Here is a 25,916-nt window from a genome sequence, read left to right on the forward strand (position 1 = left end):
GCGGTAACGGGGTTATTTCAGCCTGCTGAAAAGAGTCTCTTTCTTTTTTTTCTTTTTCCTGTCTGTGACCATCTAAAAGAGTTTGAGGGAAAACAGAACCACACTACTTCCCAAGGCACACAGATGAGAGGCAACCATTACTAATTTCTGTGGGAGAAACCAGCTGGACATAAGGAGAAAATTCTTCCCTGTGAGAGGGGTTAAACACCAGGAGCATGAGACCGGAGAGGCTGTGAATCTCCAGACTTCCAGTTTTTCAAGCCTTGACAGGAGGCCCTGAACAGCCTGATCTAATGTTGAAGTTAGTCCTGTTTTGAGTGAGAAGTTGAACTCCAAACCTCCAGAGGTCCCTTCTCAGCTGGATCAGTGTATTATTCTAGCAGTGCTGCAGATGCTGATTGCTAACTTCCAGAGTTCTTTGATTTGTTCTAACAGAAAACACTGAAGTATGTGCTTGCTGCTGTTGCATGTCAGTGTTCATTGAGTGACTGCAGCATGCTCCAGAGCTACAGCAATTGATTCTTGTCCTAGTGTGAGGGGATTGGGCTGTTGTATGTTTGAGATCATTCTTTGGTAGGTGTGGATAGCCCTTGGCCTCATCATAGAATGGTTTGGGTGGGAAGGGAACTTAAAGATCATCTAGTTCCAACCCCCCTGCATGGGCAGGGACACCTCCCACCAGACCAGGTTGCTCCAAGCCCCATCCAACCTGCCCTTGGACACTGCCAGGGATGGGGCAGCCACAGCTTCTCTGGGCAACCTGGGCCAGGGTCTCACCACCCTCACAGGAAGGAATTTCTTCCTAATGTCTCACCTATCTCTCTTTCAGTTTTAATCTATTCCTTCTTGTCTTCTCACTCCCTGCCCTTGTCCCAAGTCCCTCCCCAGCTTTCCTGGAGCCCCTTCAGGCACTGGAAGGTGCTCTAAGGTCTCCCTGGAGCCTTCTCTTCTCCAGGCTGAACACCCCAACTCTCCCAGCTTGTCTCCAGAGCCCAGCTGCTCCAGCCCTCAGTCTTTAATGGCAGGTACCATGTAAGGTGGCTCAAATGCCTTTAAATTTTAATGTACAAAAGTTACTGTAGGGTAGACATGCATGTGGTAGAAGACAGAAACCAGATAAGCTTGGTTCCTCTAGCAGTGGACAACAGGATTATTTATGCTACTTCCCTAAACGTAGAGTCTGTTTATTTTCCTACCACTGCTTATGTGGAAGCAATTGTTCAAAGTACTGCTGGTCAACTGAAAGAAAAACAGCCCACTATAATGTGCTCAAAGTATTAAAACTAATGTGGAAATATTGCGGCCTGAAAGGTTTTTCTTTTCTTAATTGTTCAAAGAGGTAAAATTAAAATTAAGAAGTAAAATTAAAATCCTAATAAGTGATACAAATAATTAGAAATGAAGGGTTTCTGTCTGTCTGTGGACTCCAGATAACTTTGCAATAAATGAATGGGAAAATAATAGGCACCATTTAAGTATAAAATCCCTGTTTGTTTTAAAGAGGGAGGGAGACAGTTGCCATTTAGAATGTAAAAAGCTTTGTATTGTTTTAGGATTAATGCTAGCAATACAAATATATTCAACCCCCAACATTCAGGTTTCTTTCTAGCTTGCACCTTTTCCTTGGTTTGTTCTTTATTTGTGTTTGGATTTGTAGAAATCCAAAAATAAGAAGTTTTCTCCTAAATTAAGGCCCTTCAACTGAAGGGATCACTGCTAACTTGAGGAACTGCAGTGCTTTTTTTTTCTTTTGCAGAGCAGTATTTGTTGTACTCTGACCTGTTTCTACTTTGTGTGGCTTGTCTCCCACTCACTCAGCTCTTTTTGCCTATCAGGGTCTGGAATGAGAAGAGGTGAAGAACAACTAGTTGAAATCATATGCACAAGTTGAGTGAGTTGATGACAACAGTGAATTCATCTCTGTGATCTTGAAAGTTGAAAATATTTTTATCACATATTTGGGTCCCTTGCATGATACAAGTGATGGTCAGTTACTAGTGGAGTGGGGGCTTAAAATTCTGGTCTTGATGTGAACTTTATCAATGCTAGACATAATCCTTGTTATGAATTCAGTTTAAAAAGTCTGATTTATTGCTGGTCTTGTTGTCTGTGCTCACCTGATTTGCTTTGGCTGTGTTCTCTGCTGACCCACTGTGGAGGTTTCCCAAGTCTCTTTGTAACCTTTACTGTTTCTCAGGAGACTTGACCATCTTGTTCACATGGTCCAGATGAATACTTAGACTTTAAATAAAGCTAGTGGTAAATTACTTGTGCTAGTTTCCAATTAGTCCACAGAGGTGGTGTCGTTTTTTACTGCTCTTAATATTAATTTTCTGCTTCTCTTTTCATCCCTCTTTGTAACTCTCCATCTCCCTGCTTCTGGAGAGCCAAGCCTTTGTGATGACAGCATGGTTATTTGCTGAAAACTACTATAAAGAACTTGTCTTTCCCAGGGTAGTAGGATTAAACACAAGCTTGTCAAGGTTTTTATCCTAACAGTTCCATTGTTAGATCCATCAGTAGTGTATTTGATTTTGTGTGTTCTTTGGAGACAGGGCATCATTTTAGCTGCTTGTGTTGTCGTTCTGTGGTCAGTTACCCAGCACACACATTAGACACAAGTTTTAATCTCATATTTTGCATTTTGAAATTTTATCTGGGGTGTGCTGCTTTCTAGCTTGCTTGTTGCTAGAACTTAATCTTTCTGTAAGTGAAACTACGGAAGGGAAAAATGTTTGCTTTCTTCTTTTTGTATAGTGTTTATACTCGTTGCCACCTAAACCAGTTGGAGACCTTATCCTGACTTCCATGAACTTGGATTGAACCCTTGTTGCTTCCCAAGCTCTTCTGAACATGAAAGGTTTTCTCTTGTGCTTTGTCTTGATAATAGGTGGTAATGGGAAATAAAATGTTGGAAAAGAAATCAGTGGTTGAGTGAGGCTCAATTGGAGTGGGGCTGCCTTAAGTTAAAAGGCTTGGAGAGCACATAACATTGCAACTTGCCAGTGTTATTTACCTGTGGAGTTCAACCACTGGGAAAGTGGCATTTATCAAACTTCCACCTTGTCTGACTGCAAATATGAAGTGTCAGAAAGGCCACCAAAAAATCACCTGACAAAACCCCATGAGTGAAAAAGGCAGCTTTTTCCAGAAGAAGGAAGTTTAGTGCATAACAACATAGAAGTTTTAGGGTTTTTTAAGTACAATTCATGGACTGTTCCATTTGTTCCTTAAAAGATGTATTTGAGAGCTGTGTGTTAGTCTTAATAATTAATTTTGAGAGTAGTCAACTCTTCAGGAATTTGGAAGATAAAAATAGGGCCCACTTATCTGAGTAGGAAGCTTTAAATTTTTGTTGCTTGTGTTTTAGATAATAATGTTCCTGAATGTCTTGGAACGTTTTTAATGTCATTTTTCCTGCTTGCTTTCAGTTCTTTCACTACATTTTCAACTCTCAGCTTCTCAGTTTGACAAATGTTGTTCCTGATCTTGTTCTTGCTTTGGTGAAATTGCTGACAGCTTTTGGGGCAGGGATGAATGCCTGCAACTACCCTGGAGTGACTGGGGGTGGTTCAAGTGCCTTTGGAATTGGGAAATTCAGGGTATGTCTCTACCTGCCAAAGGAAGAAGATAAAAATTAGCACTTTAACTTCTGCCAAAGGTTTCCAAGCTGTGTCTGCATGCCTGCTGAGCCTGCTCTATTTGCATGTGTTCTGCCCTGCCAGCTTTTTGGGTAGCAGGAAATTTGATTTTTTTTCTTCATCTGTGGTGTGGTTTTGTGACGTGTTGTGGCCAGACTTCCATAACAGATCACAAAGAGATACTGGGAAGAAAAAGGATGGATAGTGCTTTGTGTCAAGTGGTATGAGCCCTGTAAAAGCTGTTGAAGTTGGGGTGTTGTTGGGCTTAGGAGGAGCCTGTTCTGTCCTGGGTGATAAATACTGTATCACAGATTCTTTCTCAAGACTGAGCTCTAGCCTAAAGACAGGCAGGTTTTGTGTTCTCTCATCATCCATGCAGAGAAAAGAATTTCATAGTCAGGAACTTCTTGTCAAAATTTTTTAGGAGGAAGGAAAAAGTGCAACTTCCACTTAAAATGCTCTTAATTTTAAAGACCTGACTGCCCTGAAAGTTTATTTTAGGGTTGTTCTTGACTTGGAGGCAAGCAAAGTAATACTTCCTTGATAGATATTGTTTTGGTATATTCAATGTTTATTGGTATTAAGGGACCAGACCTTAGCTTGCCTGTCTGCTTGCTGTATCTCTTTGCTTTTCATTTTTAATGTTGAGCTGACAGGTTTGCTATTAACTGAAATCCTGAAGTGCAAGCAGATGTCTTATTTCACTAACAGTATCTTCAATTATTAGGAAATGATTTTTCCCCAAAACATGAAATCTGTTCTTCTCTCTGTGCAAAAAATGCTCTGCTACTAGTTGCTTATAACAGCAGTGGGATTTTGGGAACTGCAGAGGGATTCCTTTAGCCTGTGGTGGCTGGTTTGTTGGGTTTTTTTGAGTAACTGTGGAAGTGCTGTGTTAAATAGTCATAGAAATAAAAAGAAGTAAATAAGTAAAATAAAGTAAAAGAAGTAAAAATAAAAGTAAGTAAACCAGGAGAGGTGCAGTTTGATAGTGTTGCTTTTATGCACTGATTTGTCATTCCTGGTGGCTTTTGTCCATATTTTGTTTTGGTTTTTTGTCCATGTTGGCCTGAAGTTCAACAAAGCCAAGTACAAGGTTCTGCACCTGGGTCAGGGCAGTCCCAGGCACAAATACAGGTTGGATGGAGAATGGATCGAAATGGTGGTGGTAGATGAGAAGCTCAAAGTGAGCCAGCACAGTGTGCTGGAGCCCAGAAACTAACCATGTCCTGGGCTGCATCAAAAGGAATGTGGCCATCAGGTCAAGGGAAGGGATTCTCTCCTTCTGCTCCATTCTCATGGACCCTGCCTGGGGCACTGTGTCTAGTTCTGGGGCCCCCAACACAAGAAGAACATGGAGCTGTTTGAGCTAGTCCAGAAGAGGCTATGAAGATGATGGGAGGGCTTGAGCAGCTCTGCTCTGGGGACAAGCTGGGAGAGTTGGGAGTGTTCAACCTGGAGAAGAGAAGGCTCCAGGGAGACCTTAGAGCACCTTCCAGTGCCTGAAGGGGCTCCAAGAAAGCTGGAGAGGGACTTGGGACAAGGGCAGGGAGTGACAGGATTAGTGGGAACAGTTTTAAGCTGAGAGGAGAATTAGATGAAGAAGAAATTCTGTGCTGTGAGACCCTGGCCCAGGTTGCCCAGGGAGGTTGTGGCTAGTGTTGAAGGGCAGGTTGGATGGGGCTTGGAGCAGCCTGGTCTGGTGGGAGGTGTCCCTGCCCATGCAGGGGGGTTGGAACTAGATGATCTTTAAAGGTCCCTTCCAACCCAAACCCTTCTGTGATTCTGTGGTTTTAGGATATAAAATGGGTAGACTGGTTCCTCAGTCTAGTGCCCATGGGATGGCAGCTGGTCACTATTGAAGTGCATCAGAGGAGAAATGTCACCTATGGCCTGTTTGTTACTGCATGTATAGATCCCTGTCTGATACTCTGTTGCTTGTATTAAGTATTTTCCTTAATTTTAGCCTTAATAATCAAACATCATAAAACCCCACACTTTGTAGAAGTCAAAGTCACCTTTGTACCAGCAATAGCTTTCATGAGTCTGAGGAATGACTTCAGATTGTGTAGCTATGGTATAGCAGCTATGCAAGCTGTAAGATGAGGCCTCCTAAGCTTTTTCAGCCATGTCATGACATCACCTTAGGCCAACACAATTTAAGCCATTTTCTCCCTGTTCATAGAACTGGAAAGAATGTTTCGTTGGTGTTTCTGTAGTGACAAGAATAAAGGCAATCAAACATTGTTGTCAGTATCTTTTTTTAACAGTTTTTTCTATTTGATAATTGTCTTATTTGGGGTAAACTCTGCTTTGATTTTTATTTAACCAGCTGTTTTAACTAACTTGTTTTATACATATGGTCAAAAAACGTGAAGACTGCTCATGAGATCTGAGTTGTTCAGGTATTGGACCTTTTTAGATATTGAAGGTTTTTAGGAATGGAAATATAGAAATACTGATTTGATGTTTTCTGCTTTAAAAGGGGGTTTTATGGATAGGATCATCATGGTGTTGAGATGCTCCCCTCATTAAAGAGAGAAGCCCTGACAGATGACAACTTCTACAGGTCAATTCATTCACATGTGTTCTCCTTTCAGGTGTCAGCAGTGGAGTCCTTGGAGGGTCCCCTACTTCAGGTGGAGGGACTGAGTGATCTGAGGCTGGAGCTCCACAGTAAGAAGATGAACATGCACTTAGTCCTGATAGATGAATTACACCGTCACCTTTACATCAGGTCAACTAACCGAGTAGGACAACGCAATAAGGAGAAAGGGAGAGTAAGGTGGGTTGTGTGTGATCCTGAGGGCAGCAGGGCTGGGAGAAAGAGGACATCATTCTCCCTTTCATAAGTAGAAGTTTTCCTGGGAGAGTGCTATCAACTTAACACCTCAACTTTTCATTTTTGGCAAGCAAATTTCTCATGCTTACGGCTGTGGAGAGCAGAAAACCTCCAAATATGTTGATGCACCTTCAAGCTTGGGAACAGTCTGTTCTTGTTCTTTCACTTTTGCTTAGTGATTCTGTTGGGTTTTTGCTGCTTCCCACCGAATTATGATGTCAATTCATAGAATCATAGAGTGGTTGAGGTTAGAAGGAACCTTCACGATCACCAGGTTCCAACCTCCCTGCTATGAGCAGGGACACCTCCCACCAGACCAGGCTGCACAAGCCTCATCCGACCTGCCCTTGAACATCTTCAGGGATGGGGCTCCCAGGGCAACCTGTTCCAGTGCCTTCCTACCCTCATGGGGAAGAATTTCTTCCTTACATCTAACCTAAATCTTTCCTCTTTCAGTTTAAAACCATTACCCCTTGTCCTATCCCTGCCCTCTCTGGTGAAAAGCAACTCTAGCTTTTCTGAAACTCCTTCAGATACTGGAAGGCCACTATAAGGTGTCCCTGGAGCCTTCTCTTCTCCAGGCTCAACACCCCCAACTCTTTCAAGCTGGCTTCATAGCAGAGGTGCTTCAGCCCTTTGATCATCTTGGTGGCCCTTCTCTGGACCCTCTCCCACAGCTCCATGTCTTTCCTGTGCTGAGGGCTCCAGAGCTGGACACATTTATCAAGGTGGGTTCTCACCAGAGCAGAGCAGAGAGGCAGAATCCCCTCCCTGGCCCTGCTGGCCACACTTCTTTTGATGCACCCCATCAAATTACTTTCAGCATTCTTTTATCACCTGATGTATGTGCCTTTCCTGAAAATGTCATGATCATGAGGCTCAGATCAGGCAAAAGGAAAAACACAGGGAAAAATAGCTCATCTTTTCTAGCAAATGACCAAGGTTTACAAGACATCCTGGAGGCCACAAGATTTAAGTGCCTGAGTGGTGTTTTGGCTGTGTTTCTAAGGTGCTTTTTCAAGATGTTGCAACTTCTTAATTTATTGGTGCCTCTGAGCAGTGGAAAGTGATTTGAAGTGTAGGTGCCTGGCTATTTTTCCCTAATTTTCTGAATTCTAAGTTTGGGGGTAATGGAGTCGGGAGGGAAGGAAGGAAAATAGTAGCTGGAGAAGAGAGACAGTATTGGAAGATAACTTTTGTAGAGTAGGAAAGGTAATAAATGGGAGAGGAGCCAGCAGATGATAAAGATTACAAAGAACAGATAAATTAGCATTTTATGATGAGAAGGAATAGAAAATGCATACCAGAAATGAGAGGAGGGATAGTAAGTTACATTACATGAATTTATGGAAGAAGGGATAGATTGAAGCTGAAGTGTCTAGGCAGGAGGGTTGCTACCAAGTCATCAGTCTGTTCCTTACTCATCTTGTTAATTAAAACCAGACACAAAGCTTTGGTATACCCAGACTATACTACTGCTAATTAACTGCAGTTTGGTATCACTACTACAGGGACCCTAATATTTTTCTTTTTTCAGATTCCCTGTTGCACATCTCTGATATTTAATAACATGAACTCTTGCATCATGGGCAGTTTGGTTGCTTTGTTTCAGTGTGCTGCCCTAGACTGGCTCTTGACCAGGTTGCAATAATGTTTGTAATTAGTTGTATTGGTTTTAAGTGTCCTATATGACCTTGCTAAGCTGGACTGCACAGCTAATCCCTGTAGGTGTGCTCTTGTAGATGTGTAGGGAGTAAAGGTGCTTCTTCTGAAGGATGTAAACTCAGCCCTTGTATTTGAGGTTTCTTTAAGCATTTTCACCTAATGGGACATACTAAGCTCTATTATAGGAGCCTTCTTCTCTTCTTTCTCTTAAAAATGACTTATGTTGCCCTGCCACATCCAGCTTCGTGCCTTTCATAGTGCAGCTGGGGCATCAGGACCCACTCCTGGCAAATACGGTGTGAATTTAGTATGTAAATGACCAAGTAGAAAATCTTTCATTTCTGAGGAAGGAGAGGGATGCATGTAGGTGTATGCAGAACAGGAGTTTGAAGGGGAGGAGTGTGGAGATTTTTAGAGGGAACTAGGAAAGCTTCAGTGATCAAGTAGCTGACAAGAGCCATGGAAATGGGAGCATTTCTTGTCCTCAATGTGTAGTTCTCCAGAAAGATCTTAACAGTTCCACGTTAATTTATCATGTTATCAGTAGTTAATTGTGCTGGAGGTGAATGTGTTTGGGCAATAAACGTGTAGGCTCCAGTTGTGCCTGTGTCCTGATCATGTTGCTGTGACCAGTCAGACAAGTAGCTGTGCAAATCAGAGAAGCCTTGGGGTACCAAATACTGTGTTTAATATGACAGTGTCCCCTCATAATTGCTTTTGTTGGCTTTTTCCATTTCACTTGAGTGCATATGTGCACACCCACTTGTGTTCATCTCTGGACTTCTTGTTAATTCTTGTATCAAAACTTATATGTATCTGTTGCCTAGACTTACAAATTTAATCAAGAAATTATTTCTTGTGAAGTAAGATTGCAAATAATAGTAAACTGCTGCTTTCATTCTTTCCCCTCACACAGTTCACATGTGAAAGATGCCTCTCCTGTACCTCTGATGGATGTTACTAACTTGTCTACACCTCGCAAGTTCCTTGAAACTTCCCAGTTTGGTACTCCTGGAGGTGCCAGCAGTGAGTATTTAAGTCACATTCATTTCTCTCAAAAATAACTTGTAGATCTTCAGCTGATCCTCTAGGACTAGTAGCAGGAATATCATCCCCTCCTCATGGATGGCTGCTGATGGGAGATCCTGAGTCAAGAAGTCATTTGTGCATTGTCATGAAATGAGTGGTATGTCCAGGGGAGAACTGGCCCTGTCTGTATTTCTCTTTTGGCAAATCATCCTTGCCCCTTCCTCTCCCACCATCAACTTCAGTTAAATACACTTAGTTTTCTGTGCATGTTCTCATCTTGATCATGTTCTTATCTTGGGCAGAAAAGATACTTGCAGTCAATTCAGTTTATTTAGAGGTCTCCTGCATTATTTAAATGTAGGCAGGTAGATACGTGGAGGTGTTGCTGAAGCTTTTTGCTGTGTTGGAGCCAAAAGCTCAAAGCTTTTCCTTGTGGGAACTTTGTAACTTGGACTAAAGTTGTGACTATAAATAGGAATAACCTGGTGGTGATATTTGTGTACTTGTTACTAGAACAAACACTGAGCAAAACTGTTTCATTGGTGCTTTTGTATGAGGCCTTGAAAGTGCTGCACAGATGGGGAATTAATCCTGCAGTTGTTTCAGTAGATTACTAAGTGGGGTTGTCCTTGTTTAACAAATGAGTAATACAGAAGTGACCTACATCTTTTCCCCCCCATTTTAAAAATAGTATCTTTTTCAAATGCAGACAATCTTTCCTTCTCTTCTCATCCCTATTAATTCTCTTGTCCTTATTTGTGTCTGTTTCTGGTTTATCTTGTCATGTTTACCTCCTGGACTCTTCTGTTGGATCATTCTTCCCTTTCTTGTTCTTGTTATTTAGCCCTGTGTCTGTAGGGTTGGGTGGTCCCAGAGCCTGAGACTTTTTCTGCACAGTGGAGGTTTGTCAGGAGTCATTTGGGACATGGCAGTGTGAATTTTCTGGGCTGGAAACTGCAGCTTGGTTGTGGAAACCTGGAAGAAAAGAACCATGTGAAAATTGGGGGTGGGGGGTGGGGAGGGCAAAAAACAACCTTAAGACTTGCTGTGCTTTTCCTCTGCCTTAAAATCTGCCTTAAGAATTCTCATTTCTACAGGTCTTGTTCTTGCTCTTCAAGCCCAAGGCATCAGGAACTGTCTTACCTGGCTCCTCATTTCACTCTGTACCATTCAATCAAGTGTTGGGCAAGTGTCTCTCAGATGCAGGTTGTAATAGAAAACATTTGATCAGCATAAAGTATGCATATGGTTTTGCTTCAAGTACACAATGTACTTGTGTATATTTTTTCCACATAATTTTATTTCAAAGTAGCCTTTTCCAGGGCTGCACAGCTACCAGAGACTTCAACACTTCTGGCTATGCATATTTTGCCTTTATTCATTTAAGTTCTTTGGCTTTTTATTGATGAAACAAAGTGGTTGTGCATATTAATGCATGTCATCATAAAGCACTGACTCATCCAGCCCATCTCAGTAGAGATGCCAAAGTTTTGAGTCCTTTCTTCATTCACTTCCCAAAGGAGATGTTACCTTGTTCTGTAGAACCTTTATAAGGAAATTAAAGCTGTTCCTGCTGTGCTTAAAATAAACAAAACCTTCAGTAATGTTCACCTGGGGATTGTAGATAAGGCAGTTCACCAGGAACGTTTTCCCTTCTTGCCAGTTCAGAGAAATAAATTCACTTTCAAATTATATTTCTCTGCTTGAACCTTCTGTACTCTGAAGAGTGTTTATGAAGGTTCCTGCATTGCCAAGTTCTTCCTGGAACTATGAACTGTGCTCACCCAGTTCATAGCAAACCCAAGAGCACCTTTTCCTGGGAATACTTTCTAGAGATCTGACAAAGAAATGTTGAGGTCATGTCAATTAATATTGTTATTGATGGCATATGTAAATTTTATGCTGAACAGACGCTCAGAACTTTGGAGCATACTTCTCAGCTCCAAGAGAAAAATGTAGCTTCTAGATCCAAAGAGTGTGGTGGCTTCTATGGTCAAGTCCAGTTACTGCTCCTAACTCCGTTTATTCAAGTTACTTCTGTGGAGGTGAAAACATAGAATTGTAGAAGGGTTTGGGCTGGAAGGGACCTTAAGGACCATCTAGCTCCATTCTGTGAACTTTAACCTGGAATGTACATGCAGGAGTTAGAGCTTTAGGGTCCAGTTTTAAAGGTGGCTCTAAAAATGCCATTGTGACATTCTCTGATTGTTCTCACAGTTGCTTCTACTTCAAACAGGCTCAGGAAAGACGTAAAAGATTTTTTCGTATTAAACTCACCTGAAGATCTGACACCAGCTGGGTGATTTTTATCTACTACTGGTACTTTAATAATTTAAATGATCCTCTTACTGAATCAGTTTTCCTGTTTTGGCTGTTTTGCATTTGCACAAATCCAACTGAGGACTTAATTGGAAGATGGTGGGAATTCACAGAATCATAAAGTGGTTTGGGTTGGAAGGGACCTTAAGGCTGATCTAGATCCAACCCCCTGCCGTGGGCAGGGACACCTCCCACCAGCCCAGGTTGCTCCAAGCCCCATCCAGCCTGCTCTTCAACACTTCTAGGGATGGGGCAGCCACAGCTTCCCTGGGCAACCTGGGCCAGTGAGTCTGATTCTTTCCATGCTATCACTGCAGTGCTACACAAAGAGCAATCTTTATTCCTATCTCAGGGAAAATTTTTCATAGATTTATGGAGTGATTTGGGTTGGAAGGAACCTCTCAAGGCCATCTAGTCCAACCCCAATGCAGTAAGCAGGGACACCTTACACTAGAGCAGGTTGCTCAGAGCCCAATCCAACCTGCTCTTAGATGTTTCTAGAGATAGTGCTTCTACCACCTCTCTGGGCAACCTGTGCCAGTGTCCCACCACCCTCGTTGTGAAAAATTTATTCCTAACATCTAGTCTAAACCTATCCCTTTTAATTTAAAACAATTTCCTTTTTCCTATGGCTACAGGTCTTGCTAAAAAATTATCCCCATCTTATAAGTTTTGAATAAATAAATAAGCACTGAAAGGCTGCAGTAAGGTCTCAGGAGCCTTATCTTCTCCAGGCTAAACAGCCTAATTTTTGCACCTAGGATGTTTAGGAAGAAGTCTGTTCCTGAAGTTTAAGAAGGTTTTGCAACTGCACAAACATGAAAGCCTTTGATGTAACTTTTTGTGTTGGTTTTTGCAGGACCATGATGTCTCACTGATCCTAACTAGTGGCTCATGTTCTGCCTGGATGCTCAGCACTGATGTGTGTCTTGTGTTTGTGTTTGGGGAAGGGACAGTGGAGGAAGTTATAGAGCCCTGTGATGAAAACCACAAGGATAAAAGTCACTCTTCCTTCATAATTCCATTAGTTTTTCCTCTAGGCAGCCCTAATGTAAGATGTTTGACCACCATGCACTCTTTTTTGTTGTTGTTGTATTAGGAGTATTTTGAAGGTAGCTTAGAGTTGCTTTGTACAGTTTTCTCAAAATTAAGTATTACCATGGATTTGTCAGATTAAAATACCTCTGGTTTTGAAATGGTCATGGCCTTAAACTATAGATGGACCTCTGAACAACAGTTTCAGAGGACATTTGCCTTGAGGCTTTGAGGTTAATTGATCTGAGACCCATTTTCTTCTGGGTTTGGTAATGCAGAGAAGAAAGTGACTTTATTTTTTATAGGACTCATTTCTAAATTGTCCATTTACTCATTGTTTCCATGCATGGATCCAGCACAATGATTCAGCACCAGAAATCAGCAGGAGATGTTTTCTCAAATCTTAACTTAGGCCTTTTGGCCTTGAACTTGAATCCTTTTCTCTGAAAGGTCTGAAGGCAGAAAGGATGTAATTGTAAAGGACATAAATAACGGAAAATACGACACTAGATTTTATTAGGTGCCCATAAAATCACATCATTAATTAAACCTTTTGTAATGAGGAGCAGCAAATCTTGACCATTCACTGGGATGAAAAACAAGACCCAAGAGTCTTTTCTTTAGCTCCTTTCTTTAAATCAGTTATCAACACTGGCTTTTCCAGGGATCAGACTGGAGCTATTAAAATGCCTCTTGCAGCAGGTTTCTTTCTTGTGAAATGGCAGAACTGTACAAATGAGCATGTTACCAGTTGGAACTGATGCTTTTAGAGGGCATCAGCAAACCAGGGAGCCATCTGGGAAGTTTCCACCTTTGCAACTATGGAAGTGATCAATCAATAATGCACAATTCAACTTCCTAGTGACTAATTGGAAAAGGTCCACGGAAGGGCCAAGAAGATCATCAGAGGGCTGGAGCAGCTCTGCTCCAAAAACAGGCTGAGGGAGTTAGGGCTATTCAGCCTGGAGAAGAGAAGGCCTTGGGGAGACCTTATTGCAAACTTATAGTGTCCTTCTAATACATGAAGGGGCTCCAGGAAAGCCTGGGAGGGGCTTTTCAACAAAGAGGGCAGTGATAGGACAAGGGGCGATGGTTTTAAACTGAAAGAGAGGAGATTTAGGTCAGACATCAGGGAAAAATTCTTCACCATGAGGGTAGGAAGGTGCTGGAACAGGTTCCCCAGGTGGGTTGTGGAAGCCTCATCCTTGGAGGTGTTCAAGGCCAGGTGGGATGAGGCTTGTGCAGCCTGGTCTGGTGGGAGGTGTCCCTGCTCATGGCAGGGAGGTTGGAACTTGATGGTCTTAAAGGTCCTTTCCAACCTCAACCATTCTATGATTTAAACTGAGGGCAGGTGTTTGCTGAAACAGAGTTGTGCATTTTCAGATGCACTCCTGCAGTGATGAACATCTTTGAAAATGGCTGAAGATTTAATTAGAGACTGTAGCAAAATCATCACTCCTTTAGGTTGCTGTCTTGGGAGGCTTTTGAGAAACCATATGTAAAATTTTGCTTCATAAGCAGTTTTCAGAGATCATTAAAACAAGAAGATCATCAGGGTAGTCAGCATGGCTTCACCCAGGGGAATTCATGCTTGACCAACTTGTTAAAACTTCTGCAATGAAATGACTGACCTGGTAGGCAAGAGGAGAGCAGGGAATATGAAGCTGATGTAGGCAGTGAGGTGGTTCAAAAAATGGCTGGACACTCATAAAGCTCAGCCAAAGGAATTCCAAAGTTCAGCCTCTGGAGAAGACCAGTTTCAGGCACTGGAACATGCTGGGAAAGCAACTAGGCAGGAAAAGGTCTTGATGGACACTGAAGTTCAAGATAAGCAGCCAACACAGTACCCTTGTGGCAAAGAAGGCTGAAGGTATCTTAAGCTGCATTAGACCAAGTATTGCCAGCAGGTTGAGGGAGGTGAACCTTCCCCTCTACTCAGCACTGGTGAGGCCACACCTGTAATGCTGGCTGCACTGCTGGGCTTCCCTGTCCAAGAGAGACATTAGACATACTGATGTGCAGTTTATCAAAGGTTCATCAAGATGATTAAGGTCTGTCTGTCTTAGGAAGAAAGGCAGAGAGAGCTGGGATTGCTGAGCCTGGAGAAGAGAAGGCTGAAGAGGGGTCTTAAGGGTGTATATAAATACCTGAAGAGAGGACACAGAAACAGAGGCAGGCCCTGTTCAGTGGTGCCCAATGCCACAACCAGAAGCAGTGGACACAAACTGAAACAGATTCTCTCTAAACATCAGGAAACATTTGGCTTTTTTAATGTAAGGGTAACTGAGTATTAGCACAGGTTGCCCAGGGAGATTGTGGCATCTCCATCTTTGGATATATTCCAAAGCCATCTTATCGTGGTCCTGTGCCACTGGCTCTGAGTGGCCTGGCTTGGGCAGGGAGGTTGGATTTGATGACTGCCACAGGTCCCTTGCCAACCTCAACCATTTTGTGTCATTCTGTGATTTAGTGTCATCTTTGGATGAAATACTTTAAATAATTAAGCAATACTGAAATTGAGGTTTCCAAAGAGGTCAGTTGAGCTGAAAATATAGAATCTCTGAATTGTTTTGATGGGAAGAGACCTTTAAGATCATAGAGTCCAACCATTAACCTACTAACTAGTTCAAGTTGGGTGTCAAACTGATCTGGAAAAGCCTCAACCAGGCTTTCTCAATCTGGTATTTCTGTTGTTTGCATGACACTGTAAGAGTTGGTAGCTGGGGTTGGACAACAAAGCAGTATGTTGAAGCTGGTTTTTAGCATAATTTCAGACTGAAGTTTTAAGGCTTCCTTATGTTGGGGAAGGGCAACTGTAATAATTAAAATTCTAAAAGATTTATTTGCTGACATCACATTTGTCTTGCTATCTTCTTAAGGAGGGTGGGGGAAATTGCTGCTTGCTGTTACTGAAGAAATCCAATGGAATTCTTTGGTCTTTTCTATATGTATTATTTATAATGTATTGCAGTTGTTCTTAATTAAAATAAGACTTGTTTGCTTTTATTCTTTTTGAATCACTAAGGAGAAGAGGTTATTCAAATCTATATAGCAGACCCACAATTTAGAACCATTTATTATAAGAAATAATTGTTGCACATATCTGTAGAATAACTTAATATTTCATGCTGTTTCTACAGAAACCAAGTGCTTATGGTGTGATTGCTGATCCCTCTGAGAAGGGCAGTGTGCTCTGCTGATGTATTTCAAGTAGAATCTGGTGACTGTAGAAAGCTAGGAACAGGTTCTGACAGTCTTGTGCTTTTGTCTTGATACAAATGAATAACAAAGCCATTCATATTTTCAGTGTAAGAGTAAATACAGATGAAGGTTTCAGTTCTGGCAGCTGTTCTGTAGGGACATCTTCCTTCCCCCGTGGAGCTCCTCTGCATGTGGGATTATAATTTTAAAGGTGAAGTTCTTTACAAATGTCTGTTGACTTTGATGCCTTTTTTGAAGAGGGAGGGGACAGGAGGGGCTGATTCCTGGGCCAAACCTTTGTGGTCAAATAACCCCTTGATGACATTAAAGGGCAGAAGGGGATGTTTGAAGTGGGGAAGATGTAGGAAAAGAGGAACATCTTCAGTTGCCAGGGTTGGAATCTTGTCAGATCTGACAGATAAATGGGCCCCCAAAGCTACCCAGGATACCTGTTTAATAGGCAGAATGTGCAGGAAACATGGTCCCTACTGTTTTATCAAAAGACCAGATCTAACAAAACTTGTTGCCACTCGATATTGAACTATTCTCTTTGCTGTTGTTTGTAAGAGATGTAAATCAATGTCCTGACGATTTGAGGATGTTCAAAATTGGTTTGCTCTTTTGAAAGTGGAAGAGCGTTCATCTCAGTGTGCTGGCAGAGTTCTCAACAAAATTGCTGCCTTTAGTCCCCATAAATGCTGTCCTCACATTTGGGTACAGCAGGATTTCCTCCCTTTTGGGTTTTTATTGTGTGATATTAAGAAAAATGTACAGCCTGCTCACAAAGAGGCTGTAGCATGGTCATGGGGACCTGTCCTCTAAGAGGTTATTTAGGCTGCAAAAATCTTTGCATTAAACATGGAACAACAAGGTACTGGGTTTTTTTAAACACTAAGTTAAAACTTTTCTTCCTCTAGCATTTCTAGTGCTGTGTTTCCCACAGCTTTGATTCCACAGAACCAGTTTTCCACATTTTTGCCTGGCACACTGGTTTTTTGGAGAAGAACAAGTAGCATTAACAAAGTGGGTAGACCATGTAAGCAACTCATTAAGTGCTTTGCAGCCTTCTGGGTTGAAAGGTGTGTGACAGCTGAGTGTTGAGCTGAAATTCGTGGTTATCTGTTTAACTTCTAATTGGTATTAGTTGTGGCCAGCAGGTCAAGAGAGCTGATTCTTCCCCTCTGCTCTTTTGAGACCCCACCTGGAGCACTGTGTACAGTTCTGGAGCCCCCAACACAGGAAGGACATGGAGCTACTGAAGTGAGTTCAGAGGAGGCCATGGAGATGATGGGAGGGCTGGAGCAGCTCTGCTCTGGAGCCAGGCTGGGAGAGTTGGGGTGTTCAGCCTGGAGAAGAGAAGGCTCCAGGGAGACCTGAGAGCACCTTCCAGTGCCTGGAGGGGCTCCAGGAAAGCTGGGGAGGGGCTTGGGACAAGGGCAGGGAGGGATGGGAGCAGGGGGAAGGGTTTCCAGCTGGCAGAGGGAGCTGGAGCTGAGATGTGAGGGAGAAATTCTGGGCTGTGGGTGGGGAGAGCCTGGCCCAGGTTGCCCAGGGAAGCTGTGGCTGCCCCATCCCTGGCAGTGTTGAAGGGCAGTTTGGTTGGGGCTTGGAGCAGCCTGGTCTGGTGGGAGATGTCCCTGCTCATGGCAGGGGGTTGTTAGAACTAGATGATCTTTCAGGTCCTTTCCAACCCAAACCATTCTGTGATTCTATCATTACTTACCTGTGTTTGAATTACCCCCTTATCTTATCCTTGCTTTATTTTTAATTAGCACGTTCTGGGTGTTTCTAGTTACTTGCTCTGTGACTTGCCTATTGTAATAGAAAGAAGTGTGAGAGGAAAAAAGCACTGTTTGATCTCTCTGATGTTGATGACTTAAAACCTGATGTCATTCTCCATTGTGCCCTGTGGTGACCTCATGGGGGGTGACCTTGCTCTTACCACTGTTGCTGGTGCTGTGGGTTGAAATGCAAGATTGTGTGAGCAGTGAGTTTGGTTTGAGCGAGAGGTGCCATGTTTGGGATCATACTGGTGAAAAGAAACAGTCTCTGCTGTGGAGGTTGGTGTTAGCTGACACTGAAATAAGTGTTGTCTGTTTATTGTGGTGCTATTTATAAAGTGGCACCATATGGGCTTTTGGGGACACTGTTTTCTTTCATCTAGTGCTAACTTACACAGTGTTGATGCTCTTCTGTTCAGCATGTCATCATGGCTTTAGGCAGCTACAGGGCTCATGCTACTTGTGACGTGCCATTTTTCCTTCCTGCCATGTCATTTAAGTCCTTCTGGTGGATCTTTTGACATTTATTCAGGTTCTTGGAGAAGTTTGGATTTAAATGCAAAAAGAAATCTGTTGAGCAGTAGAAACCAGGGGAGTCATCTGTCATCTAACAGCCCTTATCAGAGTTCAGTAGCAGCAGGATGAAACAGCTGTTAGGGTTTTAGTTTCTATGCCAGGCTGTGGTGGGGTGGGTGGCACAGCTTCAGCTGTGAGCTTCAGGGCTGGTGGTCCATGTTCTGCTGCTCTGGCTGGTAAGGAGCCAGACTGTTGATCACCCAGGATGCTTTAATTTAGTGGAGTTTGCCTTGAAGGCTCTGACTTGGAATATTTGTTTCACCCAGTCTTTACCAGAGACATGCTTTTGTTGTTGCTGGGTGTTATTTAAGAAATGTTGTTTAATGAGCATAGTTATGCATCGTACCTCTTGCCTTTCTCTTCCTTGTTGCTTAGCAACAGAGTTTCCCCCTGTGCAATCCCTGTTACTTCAGGAGGACTGTATCCACACTATCCTCTCTGGCTGTTGAAGCTTTTCCTTTCTAGAAACCCTGCTAAAAGATTGGAGTAACTTCATCAGCCCCTTGAAAGATCTAATAAGCAGAATAGGATAACATCAAACAATCTTTCACTTTGGCAGTGTAAACTTTGCAAATTCATCCTAAGTCTGTTAAGCCTGAGAGTGTTTATAAGGAAAACTCTCTTGTGAAGAATATAGTGAAGAAAAACATTTTGGTTAGGAATGCAGGGCTTTTAGCTCCTTGAAAAACATTCAGGGGACTTGTAGAGGTATAATATCTTCTCTTTTATGGGTATCTTAATTGCATCAATCTTCCTCTGTTTCCTAACAAGTCCATAACTTACACAATGATCTCTAAATCAGGTGTTCAAGCTGTTGTGTCTCTGTAGAGGGAACCCCCCAAACAAATATCCACTGAGGCTGAGAAAACTGGGTTTGTTCAGCCTTGAGAAGAGAAGGCTTTGGGGACACCTTATCACCGTGTTCCAGTATTTAAAGGGTGGCTACCAAGAAGATGGAGACTCCCTGTTGACAAGGAGTCAGGTGGAAAAGACAAGGGGTGATGGGCACAAGTTGCTCTCAGAGAGATTCCAGTTGGACACAAGAGGTGAATTTTCCCCCATGAGAGCAGTCCAACATTGGAATAGTCTCCCAAGGAAATTGGTAGATTCCCCCACATGGGACACTTTGAAGTCTGAGCTGAACAGGGTGCTGAGCCATTTCGGTATCAACTGGAGTAGTACCTGGAAAGTTTAGACCAGGTGATCCTTGAGGTCCCTTCCAACCTGGCATTCTATGATCCACTGCTTTTCCTCCAAATCTGAGTTTCTGCTTTCCTTGTTTATTCCTTGGTTGCTTCAAGTGGTAGGAGTTCTGTGAAGGCAAAGCAGTTTATATGCTCCTTCTACGTGGTTCTCAGTCGTGTTTTTAGTAGTTCAAATCATGGGTTATGTCTTATTAAATCTATTCCAGTGCGAGAAACAAGCCTTTTGGAAATTAAAGAAGATACGGAATTGGATCCAGAGGAGAACAGCGCTGTCTTCATGGGCATACTCATCAAAGGGCTGGCCAAGCTGAAAAAAATCCCTGAAACAGTGAAAGCCATCCAGGATCGCCTGGAACAAGAGCTCAAGCAGATTGTGAAGCGCTCCACAACCCAGGTGGCAGACAATGGTTACCAGAGAGGGGAGAATATTTCCCAGGACAATCAACCTAGGTAAGGATATTTCAGCCACTGAGTCTTGATTGCTGCAAGAAGTCTGGAGAAGGGTGTTACATCTGTTAGTTGGCATTCGAAGGAATGACTGTGTTTTTGCAGTAGCAGATGTGAAATGGTGAAATTATTGGAAATGCCTGTGTCTGGCTTACAGGCTGATGTGCCTTGAGTATCTGAAAGGTTTGGGAATTTAACGAATGTATTCAGAAAGGGAAGGCATTGTTGCTTCTCAGCTGAGGATCTGGGAGAGGGAGATGCTTCCTTCTGTGCTCTCTACAAGAGAATCCTTTGGCTGAACAGATGTTTGAAATGCAGATTTGAGGGTGGAAGCACAGTAGAAGCCAGCATTATTTAGCTAGCAAGAAGTGCATAATATTAAGTACTTGAGTTTTATTTCGTTTTTTAACCTAACCTTTCATTTAAAGCAACTTGACAACAGATTGAGTTGTAATGTTGTTGGAGTGCTGGTATGTATGGTGTAAAGAACACTTGGTGCCAAAACAAATACTATCCTCTTGTGTTGCACTGAGTCATGGCTTTGCACTCGTGCTGATGCCAAAGAAATTGAAGATCCTACGTAATACAAGCTGAAAAGAGAAGATTCAGCTCAGTTATTTCAAGTGTAGCAGAGTCCAATTAAGCTGATGCAGGTGCAAAGCTTTGAAATCATGTATCAAACTAATTATATCAGTAAATATATGGCCAAGTTTTTAATTAGTTTGCAGCCCAATTTACATTCATGGCAAGGTGTGGGAGCCAACAGAGAACTGTTCCTGCTTTTCTTTGTGTTACACTAGAGCTGGTCTTTGCAAAGTAGGACTTTATAAGGGTTAACTCTCGTTTCTGGCTGAAATACTGTTACTGCACATTGTAATGATCACTGTCCAGAGGGAGTTACTAAGTGTAAAACAAAAATGAAAACACAAATGCATCTTCATTATATCTAATATTGACAGTGGAAAATTGTTTCCGCTCAAAACTTTAGCTTGATAAAGACTTCTTTTCTAATTCCTACCATTATCATCACTGTGGAAACAATTATGTTTTAAATTTGTAGAGTTATGCTGCTGCTAACTTGGTGAAATGGCAACAAGCTTTTTGGGTGGGTCAGATGGCAGAGTTGTGGCTTCTGATTCCGAGAGGGAGCTCAGCATGTGCTTGATACTTATTCTGTGAATTAGTCTTGAGAAGTTGTATGCCTATTTGTTGTCCATTGAATTTGATAAATTGGATCACATAGTATTTACATGACATTAACCTGCCTGGGGGTTGGGTAAAGTGCAAAAAAGTTGAATGGGTTTTGGCATGTTTTTAATAGTAGTTTGTGAGCACTTAAGATGATTCTATTCTAGAGCTATGGAAAGTGTCTTGAATTCTTGTTGAAAAAGGAGATTCTTAGAACTAATTCTAAAACATGTGAAGTTTACAGCAAGCAGGCAAATTAATTTCTATTGAAAATAATAATTTAGAGTAGGAAAGATATAGTGCCCCTTAAATTAGCTACTGTTTTAATTCAAAACTAAGTGACTTGCCTGCTGTCAAGAGAAACTACATCTAAGCAACAAGGTCCTACTCTTTCAATAGAGCTCTTTAAGACCCCAAATTTGTGTGATGCAGCACCTGAAACTGCTTAACTATTCATTAGGCTGTCAGCCACAAGGCCTGCTTGACCTCAGGATTCTGTGAGTAAAATGTTTTTCAGTTCACCTTAAAACGAGTCACACTTGGATGCCTCTTAGTTTCTAGCATTGAGTTCAGTGCCTGTATTCAGTTACTGTGCATTAAATATTATTCATAAAAATTCTCACTTCTGGCAAATAAAATGACTAATAAGATGAGAGAGGCCTGCAGGGCCTGAAGCTGTAGATTGAACCTGCTGCTGGACAGGTTCCTTCAGGATGCAGAGAACAAGTTACCTGCATTTCTTCATCACCGTGTGGTGCTTCTTAAAGTTTGGCTTTTATTTTTTCATACAAAAAGGGTGATGTTTCCCTCCACTTGATGATGAGGCTGATCATCTGCTTGTTCTGCTGGAATTCCTTTTGGGACCCTGCATAACAATTGTGAAGAGCCCTCTCATTGTACAAGAGAGAAATAATTTCTAGAAATGACCAGAAAAGTTGCAGATCTCATCCTAGTAATTTGAGTCTGGCCAGGCAATGATCTTGCATTCATGTTATATTTGCCTTTCAATTTGACTGTCTTTAACTTACCTAGTAAGCTTTTCCATATTGATTTGTGTGGCTGCCTTTTATATCTGTGTATAAAAGTATTATTAATTGCTCCCACATTTTTAAGATCAAGAATTCTTTTCTGTAATGACTCTAAGCAGGTAGCTCCCACAGTCATGATGGATCTCATGCAACTTGGGGTGCTCTCTTGGTGGAGCCAACAGGCAGTGGGATCTTGGGTCACCTCTTCATGAAATCTGCTTTCTCACCTGGGAGGTCTGTAGCCCCTCTAAGCCTGCCAGGAGCAAATCTTGTCCATGCTATACAAGCTGTGTTTTGTTCTTGTTAATTAGCATTTGCAAGTGAGTGAGCAATGCTTAGTGTTCGTAGTGTGTGGGCCCATTCTGTCATGTCCTTTGGTTTGATCACTCAACAGTCCAGCTGAAGAGAGTTGGTGTGACATTGGAGGAGCCCATTTACTGTAGATGTCACTGGTCTGGCTCAGGCTCAGGACCTCCATATAACAGCAGGAGGATGTTTTCTTCACTGGTAGGGTCACAAAGACTTTCATGGTTCTGTCATACAACTGAGTTTTAGGTCTCCTTAAACATGCCATCTGCTTGCAGTCATGTGAGATATTAGACTTAGAAGAGGCCTCACGAGATGGTTCAACTTTGGCTTTTAGATACTTTACTGAGACTATAAACCCTTTTTTACTAATGTGTGCTTAATGGGAATGAGATGAAGACAGTAAAACCTGGTAAAGAGCAGTAGTAGGTTTCCCTGCCACTGGTGGAAGACAAGTTCAAAAGCTATGCTTGAACAGCACCTTGTTGCAGCTGAACTTTAAGTTAAGTGGCCTTTTCTTTAGCAAGTTTTTCTAAAATATTTAGGTATGTGTTTGCAACAACTTGAAAAAAGGGCTTAAATGTAGGAATTACCATTGAGTTACCCTTAATTACAGGATCATCACAGCATGCTTAGTATATACATGTTTAGAAATATGGAGTGGCCTTCTAGTATATGAAGGGAGCCTACAGGAAAGCTGGGGAGGGACTTTTTACAAGGGTGTATAGTGAGAGGGCAAGGGGGAATGGTTTTAAGCTAAAGGGAGTAGAATTAGGTTAGACATAAATTCTTCCCTGTGAGGGTGGTGAGACCCTGGCCCAGGTTGCCCAGGGAAGCTGTGGTTTCCTCATCCCTGAAAGTGTTGAAGGGCAGGTTGGATGGGGCTTGGAGCAACCTGGACTAGTGGGAGGTGTCCCTGCCCATGCAGGGGGGTTGAAACTAGATGATCTTTAAGTTCCCTTCCCACCCAAATCATTGCATGATTCTATGTATCTTGGTGTCAGGAGTACAAGGTATTGTCGAAGAGGCTGTGTTGATTAGTTTGGAGTACTGCTGTGTCTTAACGAACCTGTGGGTCCCTTTTGAGTTGTGGAAGGTTGTTAAATTTAGAATAATAATAATCTGGACATCTGTCTACTTGAAGGCCAGATTTATGGGGCAAGACTTCAGTAGGAATACATTGCCATAGCTTTACTTCTAGTTGAAAATCTGGCTCAGGAAGAGGAGATGTACTGATAATTTGGTATTAAATATATTGATTGGATTCAATGTACTTTACCCTACATGTTCATAATACACTTCTGCTTTATATACACACCAACACTCTGACCAGACAAAGGACATGATTGCTGCTAAAATGCATGAATTGTCATTAGTGACCTCGTTCAGGTATCAGCAGTCACTCTCCATCAATTCATTCTTCCTTATTGCCCAGACAAGAGGAGCTGCTTCCGGGTGTGTCACTGTCTCTCAACATATTTACCATATTTCTCCATGAAGGGGTTATGAGATGGCTTTGACAAATTGCCTGAGCCAGGCTCTTGTCACCCTCTGTATGTGTTCTGGGTAGGTCACTCAGTGATGTAACCCCATATGCATAATATCTAGGCCATATTATTTTATGCTGTTTTGTCTTGTTGGCTGCCTGACACAGACCGTGTCTGGCTCTCTTAGGTCACCTTGTTTCAAAAATGACCTGACAGATTTAGGAGGCTCTTAGAGAAAAGAAAGTTAAGAGATGCAGGCTAATTTGAAAACAGGGAGATGTGGGAATATGATGTGGTTGAGGATGGACAATGTAGTGGGGTGGCAGTTGGCAGCACTGAAGAACATGGATGGGGCAGATTTCTTGTCTATTGGTCTGTAACATGAGGATGGGAAGACTCTGGTTATAAAACCAAAAAAATATTTTCAGCATAATATTGTTTTAGTAATGGTTTCATAAACAAGCTGATAATGTGATGTCAGGCTCAGCTAAGGACAATTAAAATGAATTTGTCAAACTATCCAGCTAGTTTGGTTCTGCCCAATTGTGCTTTCCTGAGGCAACAAGGAGATACATAGATAACTAAATCTTCATTTGTAATGGGACATTAGTGGAATTTGGGCTTGCGCTGATAAATTTTCTCACTGTCTTGTAGTTGATTTGCTCATGTAATCTTATCTTTTTTGGCCTCCTTATGTTGCTTCTTCCAACATAAAATTGCTCATTAATACAAGTTCTTCTACATCTGTTTTCCCTCCTATTTTTGTCTGGCTTCTGGCTGACCAGCCACTTGTCCCAGCTGCCTCTCTGTCACTTGCATTGAGAAGTTCTATCTATCTCTTAGGGGATGTTGAAGCCACAGTTGCCTCTCCCATGTGAGGAGCACTGGGCTCCTCCCAAGGGAGGAACATGGCTTTTCTTCCACATTGGAATTTCCCATATTGAAAATGCTGCTAATGTTTATAATAGCTGTCATTTCTGGAGCTGCCTTTACCCTCATGACCTGTGGTACTTCTGTTTATCCCCTTCCAGGGCCTTAAATTTCTAGACCTGTTTTCCTTCATAGTACCAGAAGTGCTTTTCTTTATACAATTGTTGGTGTTCTTAAATAGGAAGACAACTTATATACTTCCCAGTTTCTTTGAATTGCTTAAATGTCTTAGTTCAATAGTTATTTCAGGTGTGGCAATATTAATGTCCCTGTGGTTCTTAGGAATGCCATGACTCCTGAACATGTTTACTATGATGGACATCTGGCCACTTGGCCTTTTCTGCCATGCCTGACTGTACCCTGCTAGTTTTAGGATCAAAGAAACATGGAATGGTGAAGGTTGGAAGGGACCTTAAGGATCATCAGGATCCAACCTCCCTGCTATGAGCAGGGACACCTCCCACCAGACCACGCTGCACAAGCCTCATCCAACCTGGCCTTGAACACCTCTGGGAGGAGGACATCAACCATCTCATGCTTATGGCTGTGGAGAGCAGAAAACCTCCAAATGTTGATGCACCTTCAAGCTTGGGAACAGTCTGTTCTTGTTCTTTCACTTTTGCTTAGTGATTCTGTTGGGTTTTTGCTGCTTCCCACCAAATTATGATGTCAATTCATAGAATCATAGAGTGGTTGAGGTTAGAAGGAACCTTCACGATCACCAGGTTCCAACCTCCCTGCTATGAGCAGGGACACCTCCCACCAGACCAGGCTGCACAAGCCTCATCCAACCTGCCCTTGAACACCTCCAGGGATGAGGCAGCCACAACCTCCCTGGGCAACCTGTTCCAGTGCCTTCCTGCCCTCATGGTGAAGAGTTTCTTCCTGATGTCTAACCTAAATCTCCCTGCTTTCAGTTCAAAACCATTACCTCTTGTCCTATCACTGCCCTCTCTGGTGAAAAGCCCCTCCCCAGCTTTCCTGGAGCCCCTTCAGGCACTGGAAGGTGCTCTAAGGTCTCCCTGAAGCCTTCTCTTCTCCAGGCTGAACACCTCAACTCTCCCAGCGTGTCTCCAGAGCAGAGCTGCTCCAGTTCTTTTATCATCCCTTTGATCATCTTTGTGGCCCTTCTCTGCATCTTTTCCAACAGCTCGAGGTCTTTCCTGTGCTGAGGCCTCCAGAGCTGGACAGGTGGGATCTCACCACAGTAGAGGGGCAGAATCCTCTCCCTGGCCC

The 25,916-nt window shown here is 42.5% G+C and overlaps 1 protein-coding gene across 1 annotated transcript in view; it reads left to right on the forward strand.

Annotated features, from left to right (window-relative positions):
* The window catches only part of EXOC4 (exocyst complex component 4), a 409,379-nt gene that overhangs the window by 42,312 nt on the left and 341,151 nt on the right, over positions 1 to 25,916 (forward strand). The window contains exons 4-6 of the mRNA XM_051612171.1: positions 6,242 to 6,426; positions 9,065 to 9,174; positions 19,501 to 19,744. Coding sequence (XP_051468131.1) covers positions 6,242 to 6,426; positions 9,065 to 9,174; positions 19,501 to 19,744 — 539 coding nt within the window. The remainder of the gene's footprint in view (positions 1 to 6,241; positions 6,427 to 9,064; positions 9,175 to 19,500; positions 19,745 to 25,916) is intronic.

Source organism: Apus apus, chromosome 1, assembly GCF_020740795.1.
Source record: "Apus apus isolate bApuApu2 chromosome 1, bApuApu2.pri.cur, whole genome shotgun sequence".
Taxonomy (NCBI): domain Eukaryota; kingdom Metazoa; phylum Chordata; class Aves; order Apodiformes; family Apodidae; genus Apus; species Apus apus.